This window comes from Diadema antillarum, unplaced genomic scaffold (genome assembly GCF_040938485.1).
Source record: "Diadema antillarum isolate AM-2024a unplaced genomic scaffold, OU_Dant_1.0 seq00001879_RagTag, whole genome shotgun sequence".
Lineage (NCBI taxonomy): Eukaryota > Metazoa > Echinodermata > Echinoidea > Diadematoida > Diadematidae > Diadema > Diadema antillarum.
In genome coordinates, this window is record NW_027272547.1 from 129557 (window position 1) to 152878 (window position 23322).

Below are 23322 nucleotides of genomic sequence, written 5' to 3' on the forward strand. Positions count from 1 at the left end.
TAATTAAAAATACAATGCTTCAGAGACTTTTTTATCATTCTGGCAGTGCTAGTGGCCATTGTCTATTTAGTTGTGTCTTTTTGTTCACACAAAATTCAAGTCTTAGTAGGCTTGATACAAAAGTGAGAAGTATGGATGCCAGGGTAACACTCTACTACGCAAAGCCAAGATAGAGTCTGTAATCTGTATTTGTGTGTGCGTTTGTGTTTGACGGTTTGTGTGTTTGTCATTCCCTGCACAAGCACAAGTCAACTTTTAATCGAAATCTGTCAGAGACACAATTCTACTCTTTCACTTCAAAGTAGTACCTAACAAAATTGTCCACATTTTTCTGATTAAAATTAATTTGTTTATTTACACTGAGTTTAAATGCATTATTTCTGACCACATTACTGCATAACTGCTGAGGGTTTCGACTCTGTACTCCGACGTCAGTCGTGCGCGTCGACTTCATGATTCCATGCATTAATGTCGAATGGACATTTGTGTAGGAGTTCGCTTAGGACAACTCCTTCCAAATGATGATCTGAAAGATATGTGATTGCGTGGGACTACTGAGTACTACACCAAGATCAGTCTGGATAGTTGGGAATCTCATTGCACTGCACCCACACAACCTTTGAGAAAATATATCATGAATCAAAAAAAAAGTTTCATCCTGAACTGCAATACTTTCTCATGGGAGATAAAATTCTCCCCAAGTCGAAATTAAAAACAACATAGGAATGCAACCTAATTCATCTGGTTGATCAATCACTTATTCAGGGATTATCCCTACGAGAACAAGGACTGCTGATGATCCGCTTTGCGAGAACTGATGGCGTCCCTCAAATTGGCAACAGGGGGTCCCGGATTCATTTCCGCCAGTAGAAGACGCTGCTGATCGCCGATCTCTGCTGAGGAGCTCCCTTGCCGCCACCAGCTGGGCTACCCTGGGGGCTGGGGTGGGCCATGTAGGGCTGGTAGAACGGGTTGGTGCTGGCAGCAGACGAGCTGTGTGTGTATGATGTGTGAGAGAGAGAAAAGGACCTGGGTGAAGGGTAAGCAAGGGTAAGGGACAGCAGGGGGGCAGGGAGAAGTGGTAGGAGGGGTGTGGGGGATGATGAGTTTGAGCTTGATTAGGTGAGTTTGACTTCTATGGAAAGCTTCTGCGAGCAAGTGCTAGTTAGTATGTGCGTGTGACTGCATACATGCACCTGCAGTGAATATCGGCATATGTTCTAACCACATCAAGCCACACATCTGCCTGTTTCAGTGTTAGTATCTAAAAGAGCTACTGATTCTGGACATCTACAATGTATGATTTAATCTACTTGTAGGAAAATCTTCTTCTTTTTTTATAAGTAGAAGTAAATGTGTGTTTTTAGTGCATTTAGTCAGGGCTCCACACTAACTTTTATTATTGGTGGCCCAAAGGCAAACATCCGACCTTTTTTGGTGGCCCGATCAGCCACCAAATTGTTAATTTCTGAAATTTTGGTGGCCTGACGTGCGTTTTTGGTGGTCCTGGGCCACCGGGCCACCGTTAGTGTCGAGCCCTGATTTAGTGGTATATCCAGAATAGCTTTGAAATGGATAAATATGGGAGCTGTTGTTTTTCTAGAGACTATGCATCAAATGTATTGCACATTGAGATGAACAATGTACCTGTAATAACACAGATAGATTCATCAGTAGATGGACATACTGAACTATTCTGAATTAACAGTTAATAGGCAAAGGTAGCGACATCTTAGAAAATGAATGAATATTTAGGGGGTTAGTAGGTTATTCACTAAATCTATCATTGTTAGCCTCATCACAAAATCACAGCAAAGGATATACATTATACTATTGAATTATGTAATTAAGAGCGTGCATTTCGTTTCACCAAACATCAACACCACAGGGTACAAGGGGCCTTTGCAAGGGGTTACTAGTTAATGAAACTGTACATTGCTAGTATATCATACTTTCTCATGCGTTGGAGAGGGCAGAACCAGCAGGAATCTAGTACTATAATATCAATCAATCATCTGATGATTGTGGAAAAAACAATTTTTTTTTCTTTCTCATTCAAAACTATTGCCCCTATGGTTTGGAATTCTATTCCTGCAGCAAATTCTATCACTGTTAAAACGCAACAACACTTTCAAAGGACACTTTTATAAATAGCATATAACACACACAAAAATAGATTTTTAATTAGAGTGAAGAACAAAATGAATGCTTTCCTTTCAACTCTTGTGTCGGGTTAATGTGGGCAACCCATCTTGTTTCTGATTTAATTTCACTTTCATTCACAATGTACTTTTATTTATGGATAAATAAGCTAATGTCCTCTTTAATTAATGATACATCCATTATTAAAAGCTTTCAGCAGGACTGCCTACACAAGCCCACAGATTGTGTTTACAGGGTCCTAGTTTCATTTCAAACTTGTCACACTATATTTTTATCTACTCTCGCATTCCCACACAGATAGTACATTCTTATCATTCCTTTGTAGTTGTTCATGTTATTATACATTATTTGACTTTATTAGTCTTTACAAAGAAAATGGAGTGAAAATAAAGTGAACCGAATTGATCTATACAATCAGGTAATTGGTACACTGGGGGGAAAACAAATTGCCACACACGGCTCTCTCGAAGAAACTGGAACCACTGATTGGTACTGGTCATACTCTTGCAATGAAGTGCACTAACACTTAATGAATTAATTTCTTTCATGAAAAGAAGGCATTTTTTTTTAAACAAGTAGGCTCAACATGCAAACGATGTATGGCACAATTTGGTGTCAAAATAGTACGCATATATACACTCCGTCAATCATCATTCATTTTACGAGAGGCAGAATTTCACCAACTAGTTTGAATTCATGCATGACCACATCTGTTTGTTTGTGTATATCTGATATCATTAGACAGACTAGGTAAAAACAGACAAACACAAAGGTTAGCAGACAGAGAGCTTAATAAACATGCATGCTTGTCTAACAATGCCAGGCAAGAAACAAAAAATGCAAAGCCATTTCTGCCATGCACAAGCTAGAATGCTTTAACCAACGCTGCACACTGGCACTGGTCCAACACTCCCTGACCAGTAAAATTCACTGTCGAACCAGTAACTTTTGCGGGAATGGACCAGTAAAAAGTGAAAAAACTGCGTACCTACTGTTCCGACAGACAGGTCGGACTAGTAAAAAAAAAATGGGTTAGTGTGCAGCCCTGCTTTAACATGCATCGTGCACTGCCATCAGTCTACTAAATTGTACTGGTCAATGAATGACGGAATTAAGACATAGGTTTTTAACTCCCATCCCCCCACCCCAATAAGAAATTAAAAAAATCAAAGCAAAAAAGAACAATTCTTAAGAAAAAAATGCACATTTGAACTGCACACACCTTCAATGTGCTTGATATAAATTTGAAATGAGAAGTGACTGAATTGTAAGTTGATATTTGAGCTTAGTATCTATTACCACAAGTAAAATCATCCCTGTACTGTACATGACAATCTTTTTGTCAATCCTTACTTCTTTCTCGCCTAGAGTCATCACACTTCATTTCCACAAAAAGGATGAAATTTTGTTACAAAACTTACTCAATATCTTTCATTTTTACAGGTTTTTTTTTTCCGTGACGAACCATTATCAGTGATTCTGACTTGGATGAATGACTTTCAGAAGACAACTAATTATGAAACAACAAGATGCCAAAATTTCATAATACAACACCTGCAAATTGTTCCCACTTTAATATGAACCTTCCTATTTCTTTGGAAAGAAGAAGCTTCATTCAACATTGCGTTCCAATTTTTGTCAACACCTGCTGATAGTGATGTATTGGAGATGGGCATAACTCCTATGTTTGCGTCATTTTCTCCCATATCTTCCTGTTTGCTGAATTTTACGGTTGACACGTATCTAATGCTTATGCGCAAATTTTCTACACTACAAAGTGCAAACTGGCCAAGTTTCAAATGGTTCTGTTTTACATATTTGCTTTCTTTTTTTCTTTTTCCTATTACTAAAAGTGGCAAATTCTCAGCATGCAGGATACGGAGTGCTCCCTCACTCATTCTGTTGAGGTCTTTTTCTTGCGGGCGAAGACGTTGCCCATCTTCGTCTTCTGGGCGCCAAACTTGTTGGCGATGGACTTGCGGGCGTCCTCGCCGAGGTGCGCCACATGGCCCTGGATGTTTTGCGCCATGCTGTTGAAGGAGCCGGTCCTGGTAGACACGCAGCCAGGACCATTTAGAAGGGGGATGGGGGATTGGGGGAGGGGAAATGGGGGGGGGGGGGGGTGGAACAAGAGGTGGATGGGTGTTGGGGTCCATTAAAGGAGCGATTGGTGTTTTCCATTTGTATGGAGCAAGGGCCATTTAGAAGGGGGAGGATGGGGAGTGGGAATGGGGGTGGAGGATGAGGCGGATGGGGTGGGTGGTACGGTCCATTAAAGGGGCAATTGGTGTTTTCCATTTGTTTCGTTTCAAAGAAAACGACAAAATGATTGGAATAATTTTCATGATGACAGAAAACAATGTCACAGACACCAGGAATTGAATTGGGTAAAGTGAGATTGTTTGTAGACCCAAAGTGCCCAAGGATTATTAAAAAAATAAATTACATGTATAATGAGGCACGAGGAACACAGTGGAAAGGAATCAGTGATCACAAATAATGATTTAAATGTGTACAAATATGAGAGACATAATACAATACAATGAACATGAAATTCAAGACAATTCACAAAATTTGCATAGAATTATTTAAATCATATATATATCCACCATGACAGATTGATAGACAGATGGACAGACACAGAGGCAGACAGACAAAAAGAAGCATATGGACATAATGATTGAAAGAGATGTGGATAGATACATTGAGGAAGGGAGAGATATCACAAAGAAAAAATACAGAAGAAAGAAAGAGCAAAGAAACAATGAGATAAAGAGACACATGTCAAATGAAACAAAGAACAGAAGAAGGAAGCAAAGACAAATATGGTGATTGGAAAATGAAAAAATTTGGTGAAGACCAAGCTCAAATGTGGGTTTCAAAGTGATGTGGTGTAGGGGATTTACACGGACAAATGGAGGCAATGGACAAGGTAAGGTGTTTGGAGGGAAAGAGAGGCAGAGGAGAACAAACAAGAGAATGGAAGAAATAGATTAGTGGATTAGACAACCCTCTTCATGAATTGCAAAGTCAGACATGACTTCTTGGTTCCTACCACCATTTCTCAATTTCAAGAAATGTTCAGCTGCTAGCTCACTCTCGTTACTTCATCATGAAACATACATGTAGGACGAATACCACACATGACTATTGCAAACTTGCAATCAACTACAGTCAAACTCGGATACCTCGACGTCGGATAAGCCGAATATCACTTACCTCGGGGGCAAAATGAAAGTCCCGATTGTTCCTATGGAGTTTCCGTGTATTAAAATTCGCGTAGCTCGAAAAAGATAACTCGAAGTTCGGTTACCTCGAAGGGAAATCTAATGTCCCGATCTTAATTAACTTATTGTTTTTCCCAGCATGTTGCTCGAATCGAAATTGCAAACATCACTCAGCATCTCCGATTAAGCGCGCGTGGACGGCGAAGACATGTCACAAATGTTTTCACACTCGATTGTAAATATTCTGAGCCCAGAACAATCGCGCGCCCAAGAAGAAATACCCGATACACAGCTGATGGTAAGGAAAATCCCCAACACCTACCAGCACACGTACATGGTATGCACATAGCACCCGTGCCAATGGAGTGCTTCACGATAGCACTACGCGCTGCCCCATCATTTGCTTTTCTTTAACCACTGTATTTTGATTTTTGATCCAGACAGTCATACCGTGCGCGTAGATTTCTCAACCGTCGGGGCGCTCCTGCTTACATTGACAGTTATATCTTTGCCATTAATCACGCTCCACCGTCAACCCATCAATCTCCCTCGTAGTGCCTTTTTTAAAACTATTTTTTTTTTTGCCTTTCACGAAGTTTACTTCCCCGAGAACGCAAGCACTGAAACTTTTTTTTTTCCAGCAATGCGATTATGAAAATCTGGAAGTATAGGCCGATCACAATGAAGAATAGAATACACAGAGCTCCGCACTAAGTTTTATCGGGCCACCAATATCATTGATTTTTATTTTCTGGTGTCGAAAGTAAAATCTGGTGACCAAAAAAAAAAAAAAAATCAGGAAAAACATTAGAAAAACTAAATCGGTCCTACTAAACATAGACAAATTAATATTAAGCATTATTGAAATGATACAGATGCCCATGTCTAAAACAAATGAATAGAAAATTCAATCATCTTACTCTGTGTTTAAAGATTTGACAAATAGGCGTAGAGATTATTATAAAAATTGATGCCCATATATTGAGGTCAAAACTAACGTTTGAAATGAGAAAATGGGAGCATTTGCTGACATTTGCTTTAGCATTGTAAAAAGCCGAAAGTTACCGTTATTCATTTTTAAATGTAAAAGCAAACAACCGACATTCATTTTAGAATCTTACGGAGCTGAATACTATCCTAATCCATTTCCAAACGTGAAAGCAAACATCCGCTATTTGTTTTAGCATCTAACTGAGCGGATTAATACCATTAATCATTTCCAAATGTTAAAGCAACAATCTGTTATTTATTTTTGCATTGTACGGAACTGAATATTACCGTTATTCATTTCAAACATCCGACATTTATTTCATTATCGAACGGAGCCGAATGTTACTGTTTTTCATTTTTGAACGTCAAGGCAGACATCAGACATTTTGGACCATGAAACGTATAGCTGAATGTTACTGATGTTTATTTCGAAATGTACCGTAGCAAATATCCAATATTTTTTTATCATCGTACGGGGCAGAATGTTACTGCTGTTCACTTCCAAACATGCCAAACGTAAAAGCAATCATTCGACATGTATTTTAGCATCTTCCGGAGCTGAATGCTATTGACATTTACTTTCGAACGTAAAAGCACACATCCGGCATTTATTTTATCAGCGTACGGAGTTGAATATTATTGTTATTCACTTCAGAACATCAAAGCAAACATTCGACATTTATTTTAGCATCTTCCGGAGCTAAATGTTATTGCAATTTACTTTCGAACGTAAAAGCAAACATCCAGCATTTATTTCATCATTGTCAGGAGTTGAATATTGTTGTTACTCTTTTCCGTACGTCAAAGCAAACATCAAACATTAATTTTACCATTAAACGCAGCTGAATGTTACTGTTATTCATTTCGAAATTTAAAAGCAATATCAGACAGTTATTTTAGCATCATATGGACATGATGGAGCAGAATATTACTTCTATTTTCTTCCGAACATAAAAACGATCATCTGACATCTATTTTAGCATCTTCCGGAGCCGAATGCGATTGTTATTTACTTTCGAAAGTATAAGGAAACATCCAACATTTATTTAACCATCGTACGGAGTTGAATATTATTGTTTTTCATTTCCGAACGTCGTAGCAAAAATTCGACATTTATTTCAGCGTCTTCCGGAGCCGAATGTTATCCTTATTCATTTCCGAACGCAAAATCAAATATCTAACATTAGTTTTAGCACCATACGGAGCTGAGTCTTATCGTTATTCATTTCCGAAAGTATGAGCAAACATCCGACATTTATTTTAGTATCATACCGAGTCGAATATTACCGTCATTCATTTCCACAATTAAACGCAAACCTCTGACATTTATTTTAGCATCTTGCGTAGCCGATTGTTACCGCTGTTCATTTTCAAAAGTAAAGGCAAACATCCGACTTTTTTTCTTTTTTTTTTGGTGGCGCGATCGGGCCACCAAAATCTTTATTACTGAAATTTTGATTTCATTTCCGATTTTCACTCAATTCATTCATATTAAAAAGTTGATTCAATTCAAATTGACAAGTATGCAAACAATCAGTAGGCACAATAACAGACACCATGTTGAACATCGATAAACGTCGAACATCGATAAACATCGGATAAGTCGAAGAAAATTCGACGTACGCGTACCTCGAAATTCGCGTACGTCGAACCATTTTCTTCAGTCCCGACGAATTCGAGGTATCCGAGTTTGACTGTACTTTTGATTTTCTCAGACAATCAAGCTTGGTGTGCCCTCAAGTTAACAGAAAAGTCTACAACCAACTGTGATTGGCATTCATTAATTTCATTTCAAAGTCCATTTTGTTCTCAGATGGGCTGCTATATCCAAAGTGGCATTTTCCCAACACCTACTAAATCATAAAATTGATACTTGCCATTAGCAGCTCAAACTATGATGTGTTAACAGCCTAAAGTCATGTCTTTCCTTGCAACCACAACATACATTGTACCTCGACAGTACCCGATATCAATGGACACATTCGAAGACGATACACTACGTTATAATATGAACTAATCTACACACACGGGAGACGTCACTGCAAACACTCACGACAGTCTCTGTGGTGTAAAAACACACAGGATTTGGCGTATACAGGGTGGCTATTTGTATATTAGTCTAGTGGTTCCAACACAAACAGACATCATAATCACAGCAGTCAACATCTACAGAATACAATACAGGGAGCCCATCACTAACAGACACTGTACAGCAGACTTTCTCACAATGTATGTGTGAATAACTACTCTTATCTGATGGCATACACACCCGAGTACTTCAGTTAGGTACAGTTTGCATCAGGTCTCTTACACTATTCCCAGACGTTTCAATCTTCACAGGCAGCCAGGTGTCATTGTATATAATCAAGTCTTGAAACGACATTGTCATACTGCTCGCTTTATCTCATGATCAGATATGCACATGTGTATGCATAGGTAGCCCTCCCTGTGGGGACATTTTTCGGTGAAACACTCCATGTAGTGATCATTACGTCCAGGTGACTGCTATCAAGAGATGAGTTGTGCCACAGATGCTATCTACTTACCTCTCTTTGCCTTGAATCTTGGATTCAAAGTCTTTGATCATGGACGAAACCACTCCCTGCATATCAAGACAGTGAGAAAAAGAAAATGAATGTAGCTTTAATTCTACATCTTCATCTTGATAGCAATGGGTGGAGGTAATAAAAGATACACTGGAATGATTTAAAGGGATAATACAGTGTTTGCCAGAGAGCTCATGAAAAGAACCACCTACAGTTCAACCTCGATTATCCGGCCATGTCGGGACCGGCGCTCATCCGGATAAGCGAATTGGCCGGATATGGGAGACACAATGTCAATGTATATAGCTGCCGTCCAAGCTGCCGTCCCAGTGCACTGGCAGCTAGGCAGGTAGCATACCCCGCAATGGTGGTGTAATCTACGCTAGCCTACGCAAAATTGTAGTCCCTTCTTCACACAATTGAAAAATAAAGTATATCTTTATGTGAAAATCATACATGTTTTACCTCATTAGATATTGAGAAACCTATCATGCACATCTTATGAAATTAGTGAAATAGATCCATGAAAAGATGTTAAAGTCACTGTTTTTTCTCAATTTTTGGATGAAAAAAAAAGTCCTTCACTGCGTGAACGCGTCCAGATAATAGAGATTTCCGGATAAAAGGAGGCCAGATAATCGAGGTCGAACTGTACATGTAAATATATGAAGCAGGGATAGCCATAAACTTTCATTAAAATGCTGCTAAAAAAAACCCTACACCAACAAAAACAAAAACATTTTGTGTTTTTTTTTTATGTTGTTTTTTTCACAGGACTGTCACACTCTCTGGCTTATGACAGATATCTAGGAGTCTAATTAGTAGTCCGTTTCTCCTTAAAGAGAAATACAAACTTGTTGCTCAAAAGTTGACTCCCATACAGAGAGTAATATCACATAAACAGAATGATAGAAATTCTGTGGCAAAATCAAAGAAGGTGGCGGCCAGGGGGAATTTGACACTTTCACATGCTTTTATGGAACAGGGATATTTTTGACAGAGATTTGATATTCTGATTAGGGTAGAGTAATATGTTGACAGATGCTAGTCGACAAATAGATCACATTTCTTCACTATCCCTACAGTTTAGAAAATAACAAAATGATATCATAATGGGGTTCCACAGAACAAACTCATCGTCGTTACCTGAAGTACACTGGTATGTACATACGAAATACAACATAAATCAAACCAGAAATGATTTATTCCACTTCAACTGTGGAAGCTACGAGTACATCCTTCTTTTTACAGATTAACAGGAACAAAACAAAAACATGACCCTGCAAAGACCATATGACCAATATAAATTGAGAGTTTTATCTTTCATAAATTCCTATTTCACTGCTGTATTTCATCTAGATTCGCTCCATTTATATTTTTGCTTTCTGACTGAGTAAAACTGTCACTACATAGATACAACGTTAGCAGACAACCTGTAAAAATCCCATTGCATGAATGAAGACTTTATGAGAGTGAAGCTATGAAACTCATCTTCTAATGTTTACAACTGATTGTTATCAAAACCATGGCTTATCAAGAGACCTTTGTTTACATGGTATCTATAGTTTCTTTTGTTACCTCTCCATTGTCTTTGTGATATGTGTGTGTTTGTTGACTAAAGCTCATCATATGGCAATGGACTCTTGAATTAATTTGCTATTCCACTTGACACAATGACAGACTGAAAATGATCGAGGCTAGCAATGCAGCAAAATTTAGCATGGCAGACTTCAACGCGACACAGAGCTCTTGGAAACATTGTAGGTGGAGTTTCAACCAATGGTGAGCTGATGTCACAGTCTTCACAACAACTCTATCTCAAACTGGACTGGGGCATTGATGAGGTGGTTGCATGAATTGCAATCTTCCGGTGTTGCAAACACGATATGAAAGCAGGCAACAAAAAGGTGATCATTAATGGTATCCACAATTTCAAGGAATGGACAATGACACGAAATGCACTTTTTATCACTCCTATATATTTCATGGGGGTTTCTTTGGTGGGTTTTTTTTTGTTTTTTTTTTGGTTTTTTTGGGGCTGTGAAAACATGGAGAAATGAAAGATGCCACTGTGTATGTGCTGTAGTACATATTTTCAACATGAACAATGCAAATCTAGAGCTTTTTCCCAGACAATGATTGCAATGAAGCCATGGCACACCAAATCATGGCCATGATACACAGAGCTTCAAAAATAATTCCAAACAATGAATGCATGATGCACAGTAACATTTCAAGCGGGACATCATTAATGAATCAAACTGCTTCCGACATCAGCACAAATGTTCTTTTCTACAGTATATTGTATTCCTTTTATGTTGAAGACAGGTTAACCACAATATATTTTTTTTCTATTCTTCTTCCCACTCGTGAGTCTCCTAAGTGTGATTAGACACACAATATTTTCATGTGGTGTGTTATGATCAGGTGGGAAACACCTTTTTAGGATAAGAATTAAACAGAAATATGTTGATAATAATATCTGTTTCATTTCAACTTCACGACTTTCTTCACTTTGCTGTATATCCCGTAAAAGCATGAGCATTTTTTTCACACTCAGCTAGGTAAGATGAATTTTGTGTGTTCTTAATTTCGTGCAATCAGGGCATTTATTACTGAAACATATGGCATGCAAAAATATTCGCATGCTTTTATTTTCGCACTTCTGGTTGCACAAAATGCGCAAAAAATCTCCGCACTGCAAAAATTTCCTGTTTTACAGTACACAGAACACAAGAACAACAGCATGAACAACTGATGCAATGCAAACAGCTGCAATTCTTTTTGTTTTTGTGACATGAGGCTTGCGATGTCTTATATACCAGCAGGGCAAGCTGCTACATATGACAAAAACTGAAGGCGGAAAAAAGAAGCGCCACCTCTCTGATTGAAGATGGCTGATGGAGGACCTTGTACAACTTGGATTCATTGTCCAGGATCAACGTGAACACACCATCCTATGGGCACACATAAGAGATTGAAAAAGGTCTCCTCTGGGGCTGTCTTTCTCTCACAGAAACAGGAGTTTGGGGGGAGAGGGTTCATTTTCAGGCACTAGAGGCTCTGCTCAATCGACAACAGTGTCTGCTTGCTTTCAAAGACTCGGCGCCTTTGACACCACAAATTTTCATTTTTTGAAATCCATTCTAGATGACATTTTTTTGATGGCAATGAATTGCTTCTTTAAATATGTATCATTTACAATTTTTTTTTTCTTAAAAAACAAACAAAACTAATGTAACAGCTCCTTTCACATAATGAAAATATACTGTATATGCAGTATATTTCGTTGTGTTTCTATCTATGCAAATTTTGCAGGTCAACTATTATTCACCAAATCAACAACCTGCAAAAATATTGCCTCCCATAACAGTGGTTTGGCCTTACACTCTGATGTGTGCTGACAGTGGTCAAGCATGAATTTGACATAACCACTCATCTTACCTAAATCTTTACAAAGCAACATGGTTCGTTCACACTATTAGAACCAATCATTGCTAAGACCTCCCTGTTCAATAATCCCTTCTTGAAGACACTATTACATGTGAATGGGGCACTTTGGCATTCAGAACTGGAGTATGATACATGATATTTAAACAAACAACAAAACACATGCACACCTCAAAACTCAAGTTTTCTGTTTTCAGAACCACAACTATGATGGAGAGGCATTCATTATTTTCGCCAAGTTTCTGCACATATATATGAATATCTTGAAAAGATTACATCTATCAAATGATTATCAAGTTTCGTTCAGATTTTCACCCTTGGGTTGCTTTAAAATATTATCCATTTAATATTGAGGTTACATAATTTCTGCAGACTGTGCCCCTTTAGTGATGGCAAGAAGGGTCACTGTCCAACGGACCAATCTTACAGATTCCTGAAATTTCTACTTTCAAATCCTAGAGATAATGGATCGAAAAGCCTGCTTTCAAGGTTGCATTTGAGTTTGTATCAGGACTGAAAGTAAGGTGCAGCTATGGAATTAATGACAGTCTAACAAATTTCTAATGGATTGTAAAAGGTGTGAGGAAGCACAACAACTTTCAAAACTTAGACTACCAAACTAGTAACACATATAAGGATTATCCAATATGTATTTTTACCCTCTGCCCTCCTACCTCTCTTCCCAATCCCCCATTTTAGCCCTACCACGCTTGCATACCTCATGCTCTGGAAGAACAGTCTCCATGTCCTTTCGGAGGCAGCGTAGACCGGGGAGCATGGCCTCTCGGATCAGATCCTCTGACACGACTGGAGAGGGCAGCATCTCGAAAGTCAGGGAAGAGTATCCCATTTCAGAGATTTTTGTCATACTTTTTCACTTCATCATTCACAATTATGTAACTTCTGATGTTTTTCTACAAGAGGATCCTTTTATTTCCTAACTCTTTCTAACCTCATCTCCCTTCTAAAGAATCTATACCTTTTCATCTTTCTTTATATTCATAAACCATCTCTTATATCCAACTATTTTGCTTTACTTGGGGTCCCTAGTCAGTGATTTACATCAAAACCTTCTCCAGAAAGTGTGAGAAATACAAATTTGCATCACTTTAATACATTCAACTTAAACTTTAATTTGAAAATCATCACTTTCAAGGCTTTCTCTTTGTTTCTCTAGACGTGGTGCAACACTACTGACTAGTTTGACATTAAATGAATGGATATAAGAATATTGCATTTTGCTACAAATCTGACCTCGTGGGGTTTTTGTTTGTTAGGTGTAGTTGATATTTTTGGTGGGGTGGGGGGGGGGGGGTGCTCGATACGAAAAGTAATAAAAACTAACAGCAGCATGAACACTTAGCACTGATTTTCATCTCCCGTTCCCTGACTTGTGAAATGTTTGGTTTACAGTGTGAAAGGGTAAAATCTGTGATAATCATAGTCAACCACAAACTCATCAACATTTGTGAAGTATCTGCTAAATACTAAAGCCCCATGCTCAGCCAAGTTACTCTGCCTCATGAACACATCCCTCATTTCTGACATTTCTGGACTCCCAAAAGTAAAGAAAAAACAAAACAAAGCAAAAGGATACAGCAGCATGATATTGCACTGTACGCTTCAAACAAGGCTGTGGCAACCTCAGCCCGATTGGCATCATTGGCAGAATGACTGTTGGTGTACGCCATAGCAGCAAGGCGAGGTAGAATAACTGTCAGAATGTCAAAACAGGAATATCAGAGAAAAAAAAAATTGTTACTCAACAAATATCACATTTATAAACTCACATCCATAACATCTCTCATTTCAAATATATCTCTAACATAATTGATACATGTAGTTCACCCTGTCATTTTGCTCATTACTAGTCAACCCAAATTCCTCAATTAAACATGTCCAAAGTACATCACTGAACATCAAAAAATTAAGTGCCAAATACAGATTGTAGAGTACCATTTACTAGGAAATGTTTATCAGCTGCATATTTTAGGTTCCATGATTACAATGATACATGCTCACTATATTATATTAGACAAGAAAACATGTCTCCTCCTATGTTACACATTTTCAATTCAATTCAATCTTCTTTGATGAGAACCAGGACATATGAGGTAGGGGGGATCGGAGAATTTTCCACAGATGTGGCACTCACATTCATCCCTGAATTTGGGCTCTGCGTTTGGCCCGATCTTCCCAAGAGTGTTTATGACCTGGACAATGAGGGCGTGCTCCTGTTTGTGCGATGTCTCGTCCAGGAACGTCTGAAACTGAGTGTAGACCCGGTCCAGAGTCTTGAGAGAAAGCGAGAATTGAGGGATTAAATTCATGATGGTAGGAGAAGAATAGAATTTCTCTCATTTCCATTCTGCATGCTTGCTATAAGATTGGTTGTTCAGCTTTTGAAATATACTACTCAAAAAAAGTTAAGGACCACTTTTTAAAACGTACACATTTGTACACATTTGTACCACTTCACAATGGGCCCACTTTTCAGGATATGCAATAATGCGAGAGACATCATGCAACAACTGAAACCACCCATGTGTGAAATTGTTACAGGGTGTTTGAGGAGATTCAAGACAGCCATATTCGGGTATTTCTAGAAATACAACACCCGGTTTGAAAATTGTATACACACATTAAAAAGTGGTCCTTAACTTTTTTTGAGTAGTGTAAAAACTTCTGCAATATCAATTTTACATGCCGACCAATTTCAGCAAACTTCACTTATTCACAATTTTGTGGATAAGTGTATATATTTGTCTAAACATTTCAATTTAGTGCCACGGCTGCAACACAGCTATAACAGGTCAAATCACACAGGCAATGAGGATAGAGCTATCAACACAAAACCAAGGTGTATGCAATGGTAAACATGGAAACAGTAATCAAGATATGTCTTTTAGCTTCAATAAATCTCATTATGGTAATGTGTCAGCGCTTCATTCATTCAGTGTTTGTACAGGGCCTTAAGTCATTATAAACCCCTGTTTGGGGTATTTCCTGTTCATTACTTTCCGAAACGTTTCCTGTTCAATTTTCAGCTCATTCCTTTTATAACGCAAAACATATTTTATTCTCTTTGCAAAGCCATTTGTGTCAGACGATTTACGGGCCAGCAGTTACAAGGTCACATATGTCAGTAACACTTATCTACATTTTGCTATGTTCACTACATTCACTGCTGCACAATACCAATAAAACTGCAATAGTGATAACATTGTGTTAAACATCTTGCAGTGCCTTTACCTCTTTTTGGTTGGTATTTTCAAGTATTGTTCCGAAAGCTGGGATGGTGGCTATCCTCACAGATCTAGCACGAATGATAAAACAACACAGGACAAACCAAAACATATAATATGTTAAAAGTGTCTTTTTTGTCACTGAAGCTATTCCAATAACTCATTGCAAGCTCATCATCATCATCATCATCATCATCATCATCACCATCATCATCATCACCATCACCATTACCACCTATAACTTTACATCATCATCACCCTAACATTCATTCATCTCATGACCACTATCATCATTATCAACAAGACTGAGTCAAAGTTACTGCATTCATTATTGACAACATCAAAACATATGACAATACATGTATGGTCACCTCACTCACATATCATCCAAATCCTTGATGGACACAATCATTACAAACGTCTCTTTAATTCATCAGCTCTACCAACGTTAGCAATGACCACAGTCTGACTGCCACTAGTCGTCATCTGATATTACATGTCCAAAATATGGTCACTGTAAGTACGATTATCACCATTGCCATCCAAATTCACATCATCACTGTCACCACGATCACCATCATGATCACGTCCCTCGAATCAACTTCACCAATCATAATCATTACTGTGACATTCTGGCTAGCAGCATAGACTTCTTTTTTTTTCTTCTTTTTTTTTTTTACACATTCAAGTGTCCATTCAGTATCCACATCATTGACAGCAAAGAACATTTCCTGCGATCATGACTTTCAGCACTAATGCATCGTCAACACAGTCATCATCTATCAAAGATCAAACATCGCCACCACTGGTCACCACCCAACTCACATAAAGTCATAACGGTCATCAACCTCCGAAGAGTCAACACAGTCATCATCTATCAAAGATCAACATGGCCACCACCGGTCATCGCCCAACTCACATGTCTGAGTCCCCGGAGAGTGTGATGAGGGCGGGGACCACTCGTGATGAGACCAGGGCCTCGTTGATGCCCCGGGCCAGGAGCTCAAAGAGCCGCGCCGTCAGGATGCGGACTGAGGAGGAGGTGTTGACCACACAGCTCCAGAGGGTGGCAAGCAGGAGCTCATGGTAGGTGGGGTTGGCACTGTGCAGGGGAAATAGAAAGAACAAGCCTCATCCATGCAGAGTTACAATCCTCAAAAGCTTTACAAACAAGGCAAATTCAACAACTTTGCCTTACCTTATTTGTGTGAGCATAGTTACCAGTAACATGATTCTTAAAGCAAAGCAATGTACCCATTTCTGTTCATGCGTGCTTTATATTGTCTTGATTTGAATTGACCCACTGAATGTTTGGCTTCCTTTTTTATGTGGGCACTAACGTAGGGATGAATGCTCGACAGCAAGTAACCGAAGTTCCATTGTCTTTAAGTCCCCTCTGAAAGACAAAGGTAAAGTAACAACAGCACTGCTGCTGTCAGGGGGCTTGAACCAGTGACCCATTAAAGGGGCAATTGTCCGATTGTCTGCGGTCTCATCTATTAAGCCACAACATATGCTTTGCAATGATGCCAATACCTTAAAACACACACCATGCCTTTTTGCTCGACTTCATCATTCCCTCCTTCACCCCCCCCCCCCCATTTCCTCCCCTCCTTCCTGCTTTCCTCTTCTCTTCTTCCTTCCCTTTCCTTCTCCCCTCCCTTCCTCCTTCCCACTTCCCTTTCCCCTTCTTCCTTCCCACTTCCCTTCTCTTCTCCTCTCCTCCTTCCCATTACCCTTTCCCCTCCAGTTCCCCCTCCTACTTCCTACTTCCCTTTCCCCTCCAGCCTTCTACTTCCCATTTCCCCTTTTCCTACGTGTTTTTCATCTCCCCATCCCTCCTATTTCCCTTTCCCTTCTCCCCAACCCCTCCTTCCCACTTACTTTTCCCTTCTCCCACCCCCTCCCATTTCCCTATCTCCCTCTCCCCTCCCCTCCTCATCACTCACTGGAGGTCATTGAAGGCCATGTGGACGCTATCCTGGGGGGCCTGACACTGGCCTATGATAACGATGGCCTCCTGAAGGCAGTGGTTGATTTGCTGACGGTCATCCTCCCGGTGATGGCTGGTGAGGACACCGCAGACAAAGGCAGGCAGCGTTGCCTTGGCAATGGGGCTCTGCCCCGACTGAACTAATGTGTCTGCAGGGGATAAAGGTGCAAAATAGTATCGGGGATTTCTTGAATCTGCTACGATTTTCAAATTTAACCAATAACCATATGACTTATTCAACAAATACCATGATACAATCTTCATCATTTGTGTTTCATGAAAATTTCACTGATATTTTTTACAACATATTTACAAGACTAGCCCTCGCATTGACTTCCTCAATCTCTACACTCCATATAGATCGCATGAAATATCAAATTAAAAGGGTTTTCATACAAATGCTGCTCTTTCATTTTATATTTGCTAGTTTTTATTCCTACTTTCTCCACAAATATTGTGCATCGACAACTGTAATACAGCTCTAAAACATATCAAGTTTCTGGGGCAATTATGAAATTCTGGCAACACAAAGAAATGAACCACCATAATCTTACTTTGCTTTATTATAGCGTGACAACCAACCGAAGGATGGCATATAAGAAACTATCCTAATCAGGCGAGGCAAAGTTTAATGAGTGCATGAAGGAATGTATTCCACTTTAAATACATGTGTGTAGCACAAGATACTTACAGTATTGCTCCTTGGGAACGTTAAGTACTGCTAGAAATTTGGGTGTGACCTGCACGGAAAGAAATTCAAACCAAAATGATCATTAAGATATAGCAGAAAAAATTAATATTGTGATTATAGCTTTGTTCATGTCTTCCTGTCTACATCTTTTCAAAACATTTTGATTACACTAGCACACTCTAGTTAATGCAAAACTAAAACATACACGACAGTAATTATTCACTAAAACATAACAGACAGGAATGATCCAAAGACCAAATGCAGCACATTGCCAAAAACAGGTTTGCTGGTGAGTAGCAACACAGAAAACTTTAAACATGTATAAGTACTACACTTCTCTATGAGAGTATAAGTGGTGCAATTTTGTTTACATACAATAAAGTTTCACTACAGACATGTACTTGTCTACTCTAGTGGCAACGGAATTAGATCTCATGTCTCAGAACTGACTGAATTCTTTGGCCCATTTCCTCAACTTGAAGTGTACCAGGGAACTGTCATACGGATAAATCAAGGCAAGACTTAAACACATGTTTTGCGCCAGTCAGTACAAAGTAAAATTCATTTTTTTTTTTAATCATTGTGTCAGTTTACCAGAATTGGAACACAGAGTCCACAATGAAACACAAAAACTATGCACTGTGCAACACACAAATTCAGAGAAGAAACAGAACAGTGTCAGGCAATTATCCCCCGGGAACAATGTACCCCCCCCCCCCCCTCGCTAAATTCTGGTTAGTGGTAAGGTAAGAGTAAAGATTAGGGCTAGGGTTAGGTTTAGGGTTAGAGTTTAGGTTAGGGTTAGGATTGGCTACATGATTAGGATTAGGGTTAGGGTCAGGGGAAGGGTGCGGGGTAATTGTCCAGGGGGTAATTGCGCCAGAACCAACAGTACTAATATAATCCTTCAAATGACTTCCTTGCAGAGTGTAAGTTACCATCCTTCCTGTTAATAGTGATTGTGAGCAGTGCCCATCTCCCTCACCTTTGAATCTGTGAATGCAGGGCCAAACGTTTTGCATATGTGGACGAAGAGCTTGGAGAGTGATCGGACGCAGGTTGTATGGACGGCGTCCAACCTGCCCACAACTTCTAGTAACCTTGGAATGCTGCAAAACCACAAAAGAGCAATGAAAAGACATAAATTAGCTGCAAATGTCCACTAAAAGGGTGTGGCTAGGTCCTTGGAGAATTGCGATGGTCAGGACACTCCTCCAAAGCACTCTCACACAACATTCTTTCATATGGACATGGGGATATCTGAGGATCAAGCCACATCCACTTTGAAAGAAAAAATGCAGTACATCCAATGCTTTTCATAACTTTGTCACTCTCCTATCCTACACTGCTCAATCTAGTCTTTCCTCAAGGTACACATACACATCTCTTAACCGTTGAAGACGAGTCCCGAGAATACTCGGGCAGGTGTCTATGGAAAATGTGTGTTATAGCAAAATAAGTTAATCCTCACTGAGTTAACAGTAGTGTCTCTTGATAGTGTAGTGGTAATGTTTCTTCACTCTTGAGAGGTCAGTGTTGTGAATTCTTTCCACTTGTTCTGAGGGATGTGGAATGAAATGTGGCCCATATAAATTGGGAGGAAGGTGGCAAAAATTGTTTCAAAGTATTAAGACGGGGTGAGATATGTCTAATTCCTCTTCGGCATCTCAAAATATATTCTATTTTTTGTCGTTGTCCTTTTAATTCCTCACATCATTGCCTATCATTTTGTGGAAATTCGATGTGTATTTCACATCTCACCAAGGTTCATATCACAATTTTCTACACAGTTCACAAATATCACACAAAACAGATGCACAGTATTAAAGTCAAATGTTGATGCAATGCAAATTCAAATATACTAAACTTGGTCTTGCATGTGCCTGTGACATATTTTTGCACAAATGAGAAGTTAATACGGCCCTTTCCTCACAAAGCGCTGGTCAACGAGTAGCGGTAGATAGGCTGCAATGACTCCATCCTTAAAAATCCTGCTACAGCCTGAAGATTGATGTGGATGTGCTTTCCATAATTTCACATGAACATGTAGCTACACTACAGTGATACAAATATGGTTGTGTTCACACTAAACTTCAGTCAACCAGTAATCCATGAGAGACCTGAATGGTAGCATACTCACTAGTCAGTGATCACCCAGTTGTAGCTGGGCCAGGTTTCTGTTTCCTCACTCCTCGTATACCTCTCGAAGGCCTCCATGAGTCCCACCAGCTTCTTCTGGCCTCCCATGATAACACTCACGTTGTGGAGAGCACAGAGCGGCTTGGGAAACCTGGTGACTGCAAAGTATCATAAGAACGACATCCAATCACTGGCACTATACAATTGCACGTTATGATGTATTCCCTTCTTTACACAGCCACAAGCATTGGTGGCTCTACACAGGTGTGAACATACACAAGTCTAGTTACTTTAACTGCAGGCAACTCCATGTGAACAAAAATGATAATTTCATTCAGGGTATGTAAACATTTATGGTAATCTAATCAAATGTTTTTGTAAATTCTGTAGAAAGCATCATCACATTACGATACATTTATCTACGTTATGGTAATCTAATCAAATGTTTTGTCATATTTGTAAATTCTGGAGAAAGTGTCATCACATCACAATACACTCATCTACATCAGTGGCAGGAAATCATGTGTCAAAACAGCCTAATCACTTCTTTCACAAAAAATAAGTAAACACAAAAATAATCCTGAAAACAATACAAACATATGGCCCTGTATGATACACATGGTCTACATATGGAAGTCGGGGACAGCGTGAGATAGGGCTGTCAGTTATTTTTTTTCAAGAATGCTTACCATAACCCTCTTTGTGCCAAGGACTTCACACAATGTGTATAACACTATGGGGTTTTCTGTACTAATCAGCACTCACAACACACAAAGGGATAAGAAGCACACCTCACACCAAAGAACACATTTACTACTGAATCCTACCTTCAAGCTCAACCTCTTCCTCCTCCTGTTCCTCTCTCTCCTCCTCCTCCTCCTCGCCGCCGCCTTCCCTCCCATTCTCCAGGTCATCCTGAAATGGGCCCGTCTGGAGGACGTTGGCATAGACGGCAGGGACGAGGCACTGCAGCGTGTGGGCGTAGTGCTGGATTAACCGCTCTCCCTGCAGTATGTCTGGCTTGGGTCTCTGCAAGTCCTATGTATGGGGGAAAACAGAATGCCCAGGTGACTTCAGAAAAACAAAATAGCAGGATCAATAGCAAATAGTAAATTGTTTGTTTCTTTTTATTTTCCTTCTGCCAGGATGGCTGGAGAGCCCATATTCAGCTGCATTAGCTAGTCTTTCATGGGGTCCAGCTGTATATACTTTGGGGACCTCTTCACTGGGTAATATGCACCCTTCTCTTTGCATTGAATGAATCAAGTGGGATCTTCTACACACAAGGGATCTCTGCTTTATGTCATATATATAAGGGACAGAGTGTTTCGCTTCTACTAGAAGGGACGTCATGGCAACACTTGACATCGCTTAGAAAGACTCACAGAAATTTAAACCAGTGCTCAAATCTGAGCCATTTGATTGCCAGGCACACGCTATTGACAGAGCTATCTCACTGTCCTTACCATTAACATATGTCATGGCTCCTTCCTCACAAACTGTACCATACACACCTGAACTCTGTTACTTTCTTTTTTCATTTCTTTATCTATGCACTGCATGTCTGTCAGCAAGTATCGTTTGTTACATTCCTCTCTTACTTTTCCTGTTAGCAATAAAGTTTGTCACTCAATATGGCTGCATATATCCATTCACATCTATTCTTATCAAATCAGATCTACATATGGTCAGCAAAAAAGAACATCGACTTCCTACTACTTGAGCATCAAGAAAAACAATCATACACACACACACACACACACAGACACACTCATGAATTGAATGTTTGAATGAGAGAGATGTATACAGAGAGTACACTGATACTGTAAGAGTGGAAATTTTCGCGGTGTTGGAAATTTTTGCGCATATCGCGCACCCAGAAGCTAGCGCGAAAATAAAGCCATGCGAACATTTTTGCGTGCCATATGTCTCAGTACTTGATGTCTTGATTCCGCGGAATTAAAATCACGCGAAACTCTTCTTACACGGCCAACTACGAAAAATTAGTCGCGCGAAAATATCCACTTTTACAGTATATTGGAGATACATCAATAAGAGAGGTATAAGTGACTGAAAAAGAGTGATGGCGGTGAAGAGAAAGAGAACAAAGTGACTGGAGAGAAATGTAATCTTACTATTGCAGTGACTTCAAGGCGCTTTAGTACAGTTGAGACTAGATTTGTCTCGAGTCTGTTCAGATCCTGGGCCCATGCGGCAAAGGCAGGAAGAAAGACTTGCTGAGTTGCATTGACTACACCATCTGAGCTGTCGCCTAGGGCCTTCAAGAGCAGGTCCAGGCCCTGGGTAGGCAGGATAGAGATAGAGAAAGAGAGTACAAGACATGGTTTACTATTATGATATACCACAAACTTTTCTTCCTTACTATGAATGGATTTATCGTAAGTAGTTAGTACACACACACACACACACACACACACACACACACACACACACACACACACACACACACACACACACACACACACACACACACACACACACACACATATACACACACACACACACACACACACAAAGGAATGAGAAATCCTTGGAGGACTTAAATCTTGACTGTCAACTAAGGAATTATGATCTAAAATTTGGTTGGAAAAAAGGTAATGTTAAATACCACAGTCATATGAGAAAAATGTGAAAATCAAAAGATTGCAGGGCTCGACACTAACGGTGGCCCGGTGGCCCGGGGCCACCAAAAATGAAAGTCGGGCCACCAAATTTCAGAGAAGGGCAAATTTGGTGGCCCATCTCGGGCCACCAAAATTTGTTGAAAAGTGTGTCAATAAATTTGTAACTTTTTGCGCCGGAAATGCATAAATGCATGCAGTGAGTGTGCGACTTATTAAAAAAAATGGACTTTTAT

General features: G+C 39.6%; 1 protein-coding gene across 1 annotated transcript in view; it reads right to left on the minus strand.

Moving 5' to 3' along the window:
- Positions 1-237: 237 nt before the first annotated feature.
- LOC139712950 (RAB11-binding protein RELCH homolog) overlaps positions 238-23322 on the minus strand; it is a 40702-nt gene continuing 17617 nt past the window's right edge. The window contains exons 12-25 of the mRNA XM_071624731.1: positions 22580-22744; positions 21272-21482; positions 20446-20602; positions 19291-19414; positions 18306-18354; positions 17571-17763; positions 16541-16723; positions 15629-15692; positions 14532-14670; positions 13974-14090; positions 13095-13183; positions 8927-8982; positions 4058-4211; positions 238-993 (exon numbers count right to left, since the gene is read on the minus strand). Of these exons, the coding sequence (XP_071480832.1) occupies positions 4058-4211; positions 8927-8982; positions 13095-13183; positions 13974-14090; positions 14532-14670; positions 15629-15692; positions 16541-16723; positions 17571-17763; positions 18306-18354; positions 19291-19414; positions 20446-20602; positions 21272-21482; positions 22580-22744 (1701 nt within the window). The 3' untranslated portion in view covers positions 238-993. The remainder of the gene's footprint in view (positions 994-4057; positions 4212-8926; positions 8983-13094; positions 13184-13973; positions 14091-14531; positions 14671-15628; positions 15693-16540; positions 16724-17570; positions 17764-18305; positions 18355-19290; positions 19415-20445; positions 20603-21271; positions 21483-22579; positions 22745-23322) is intronic.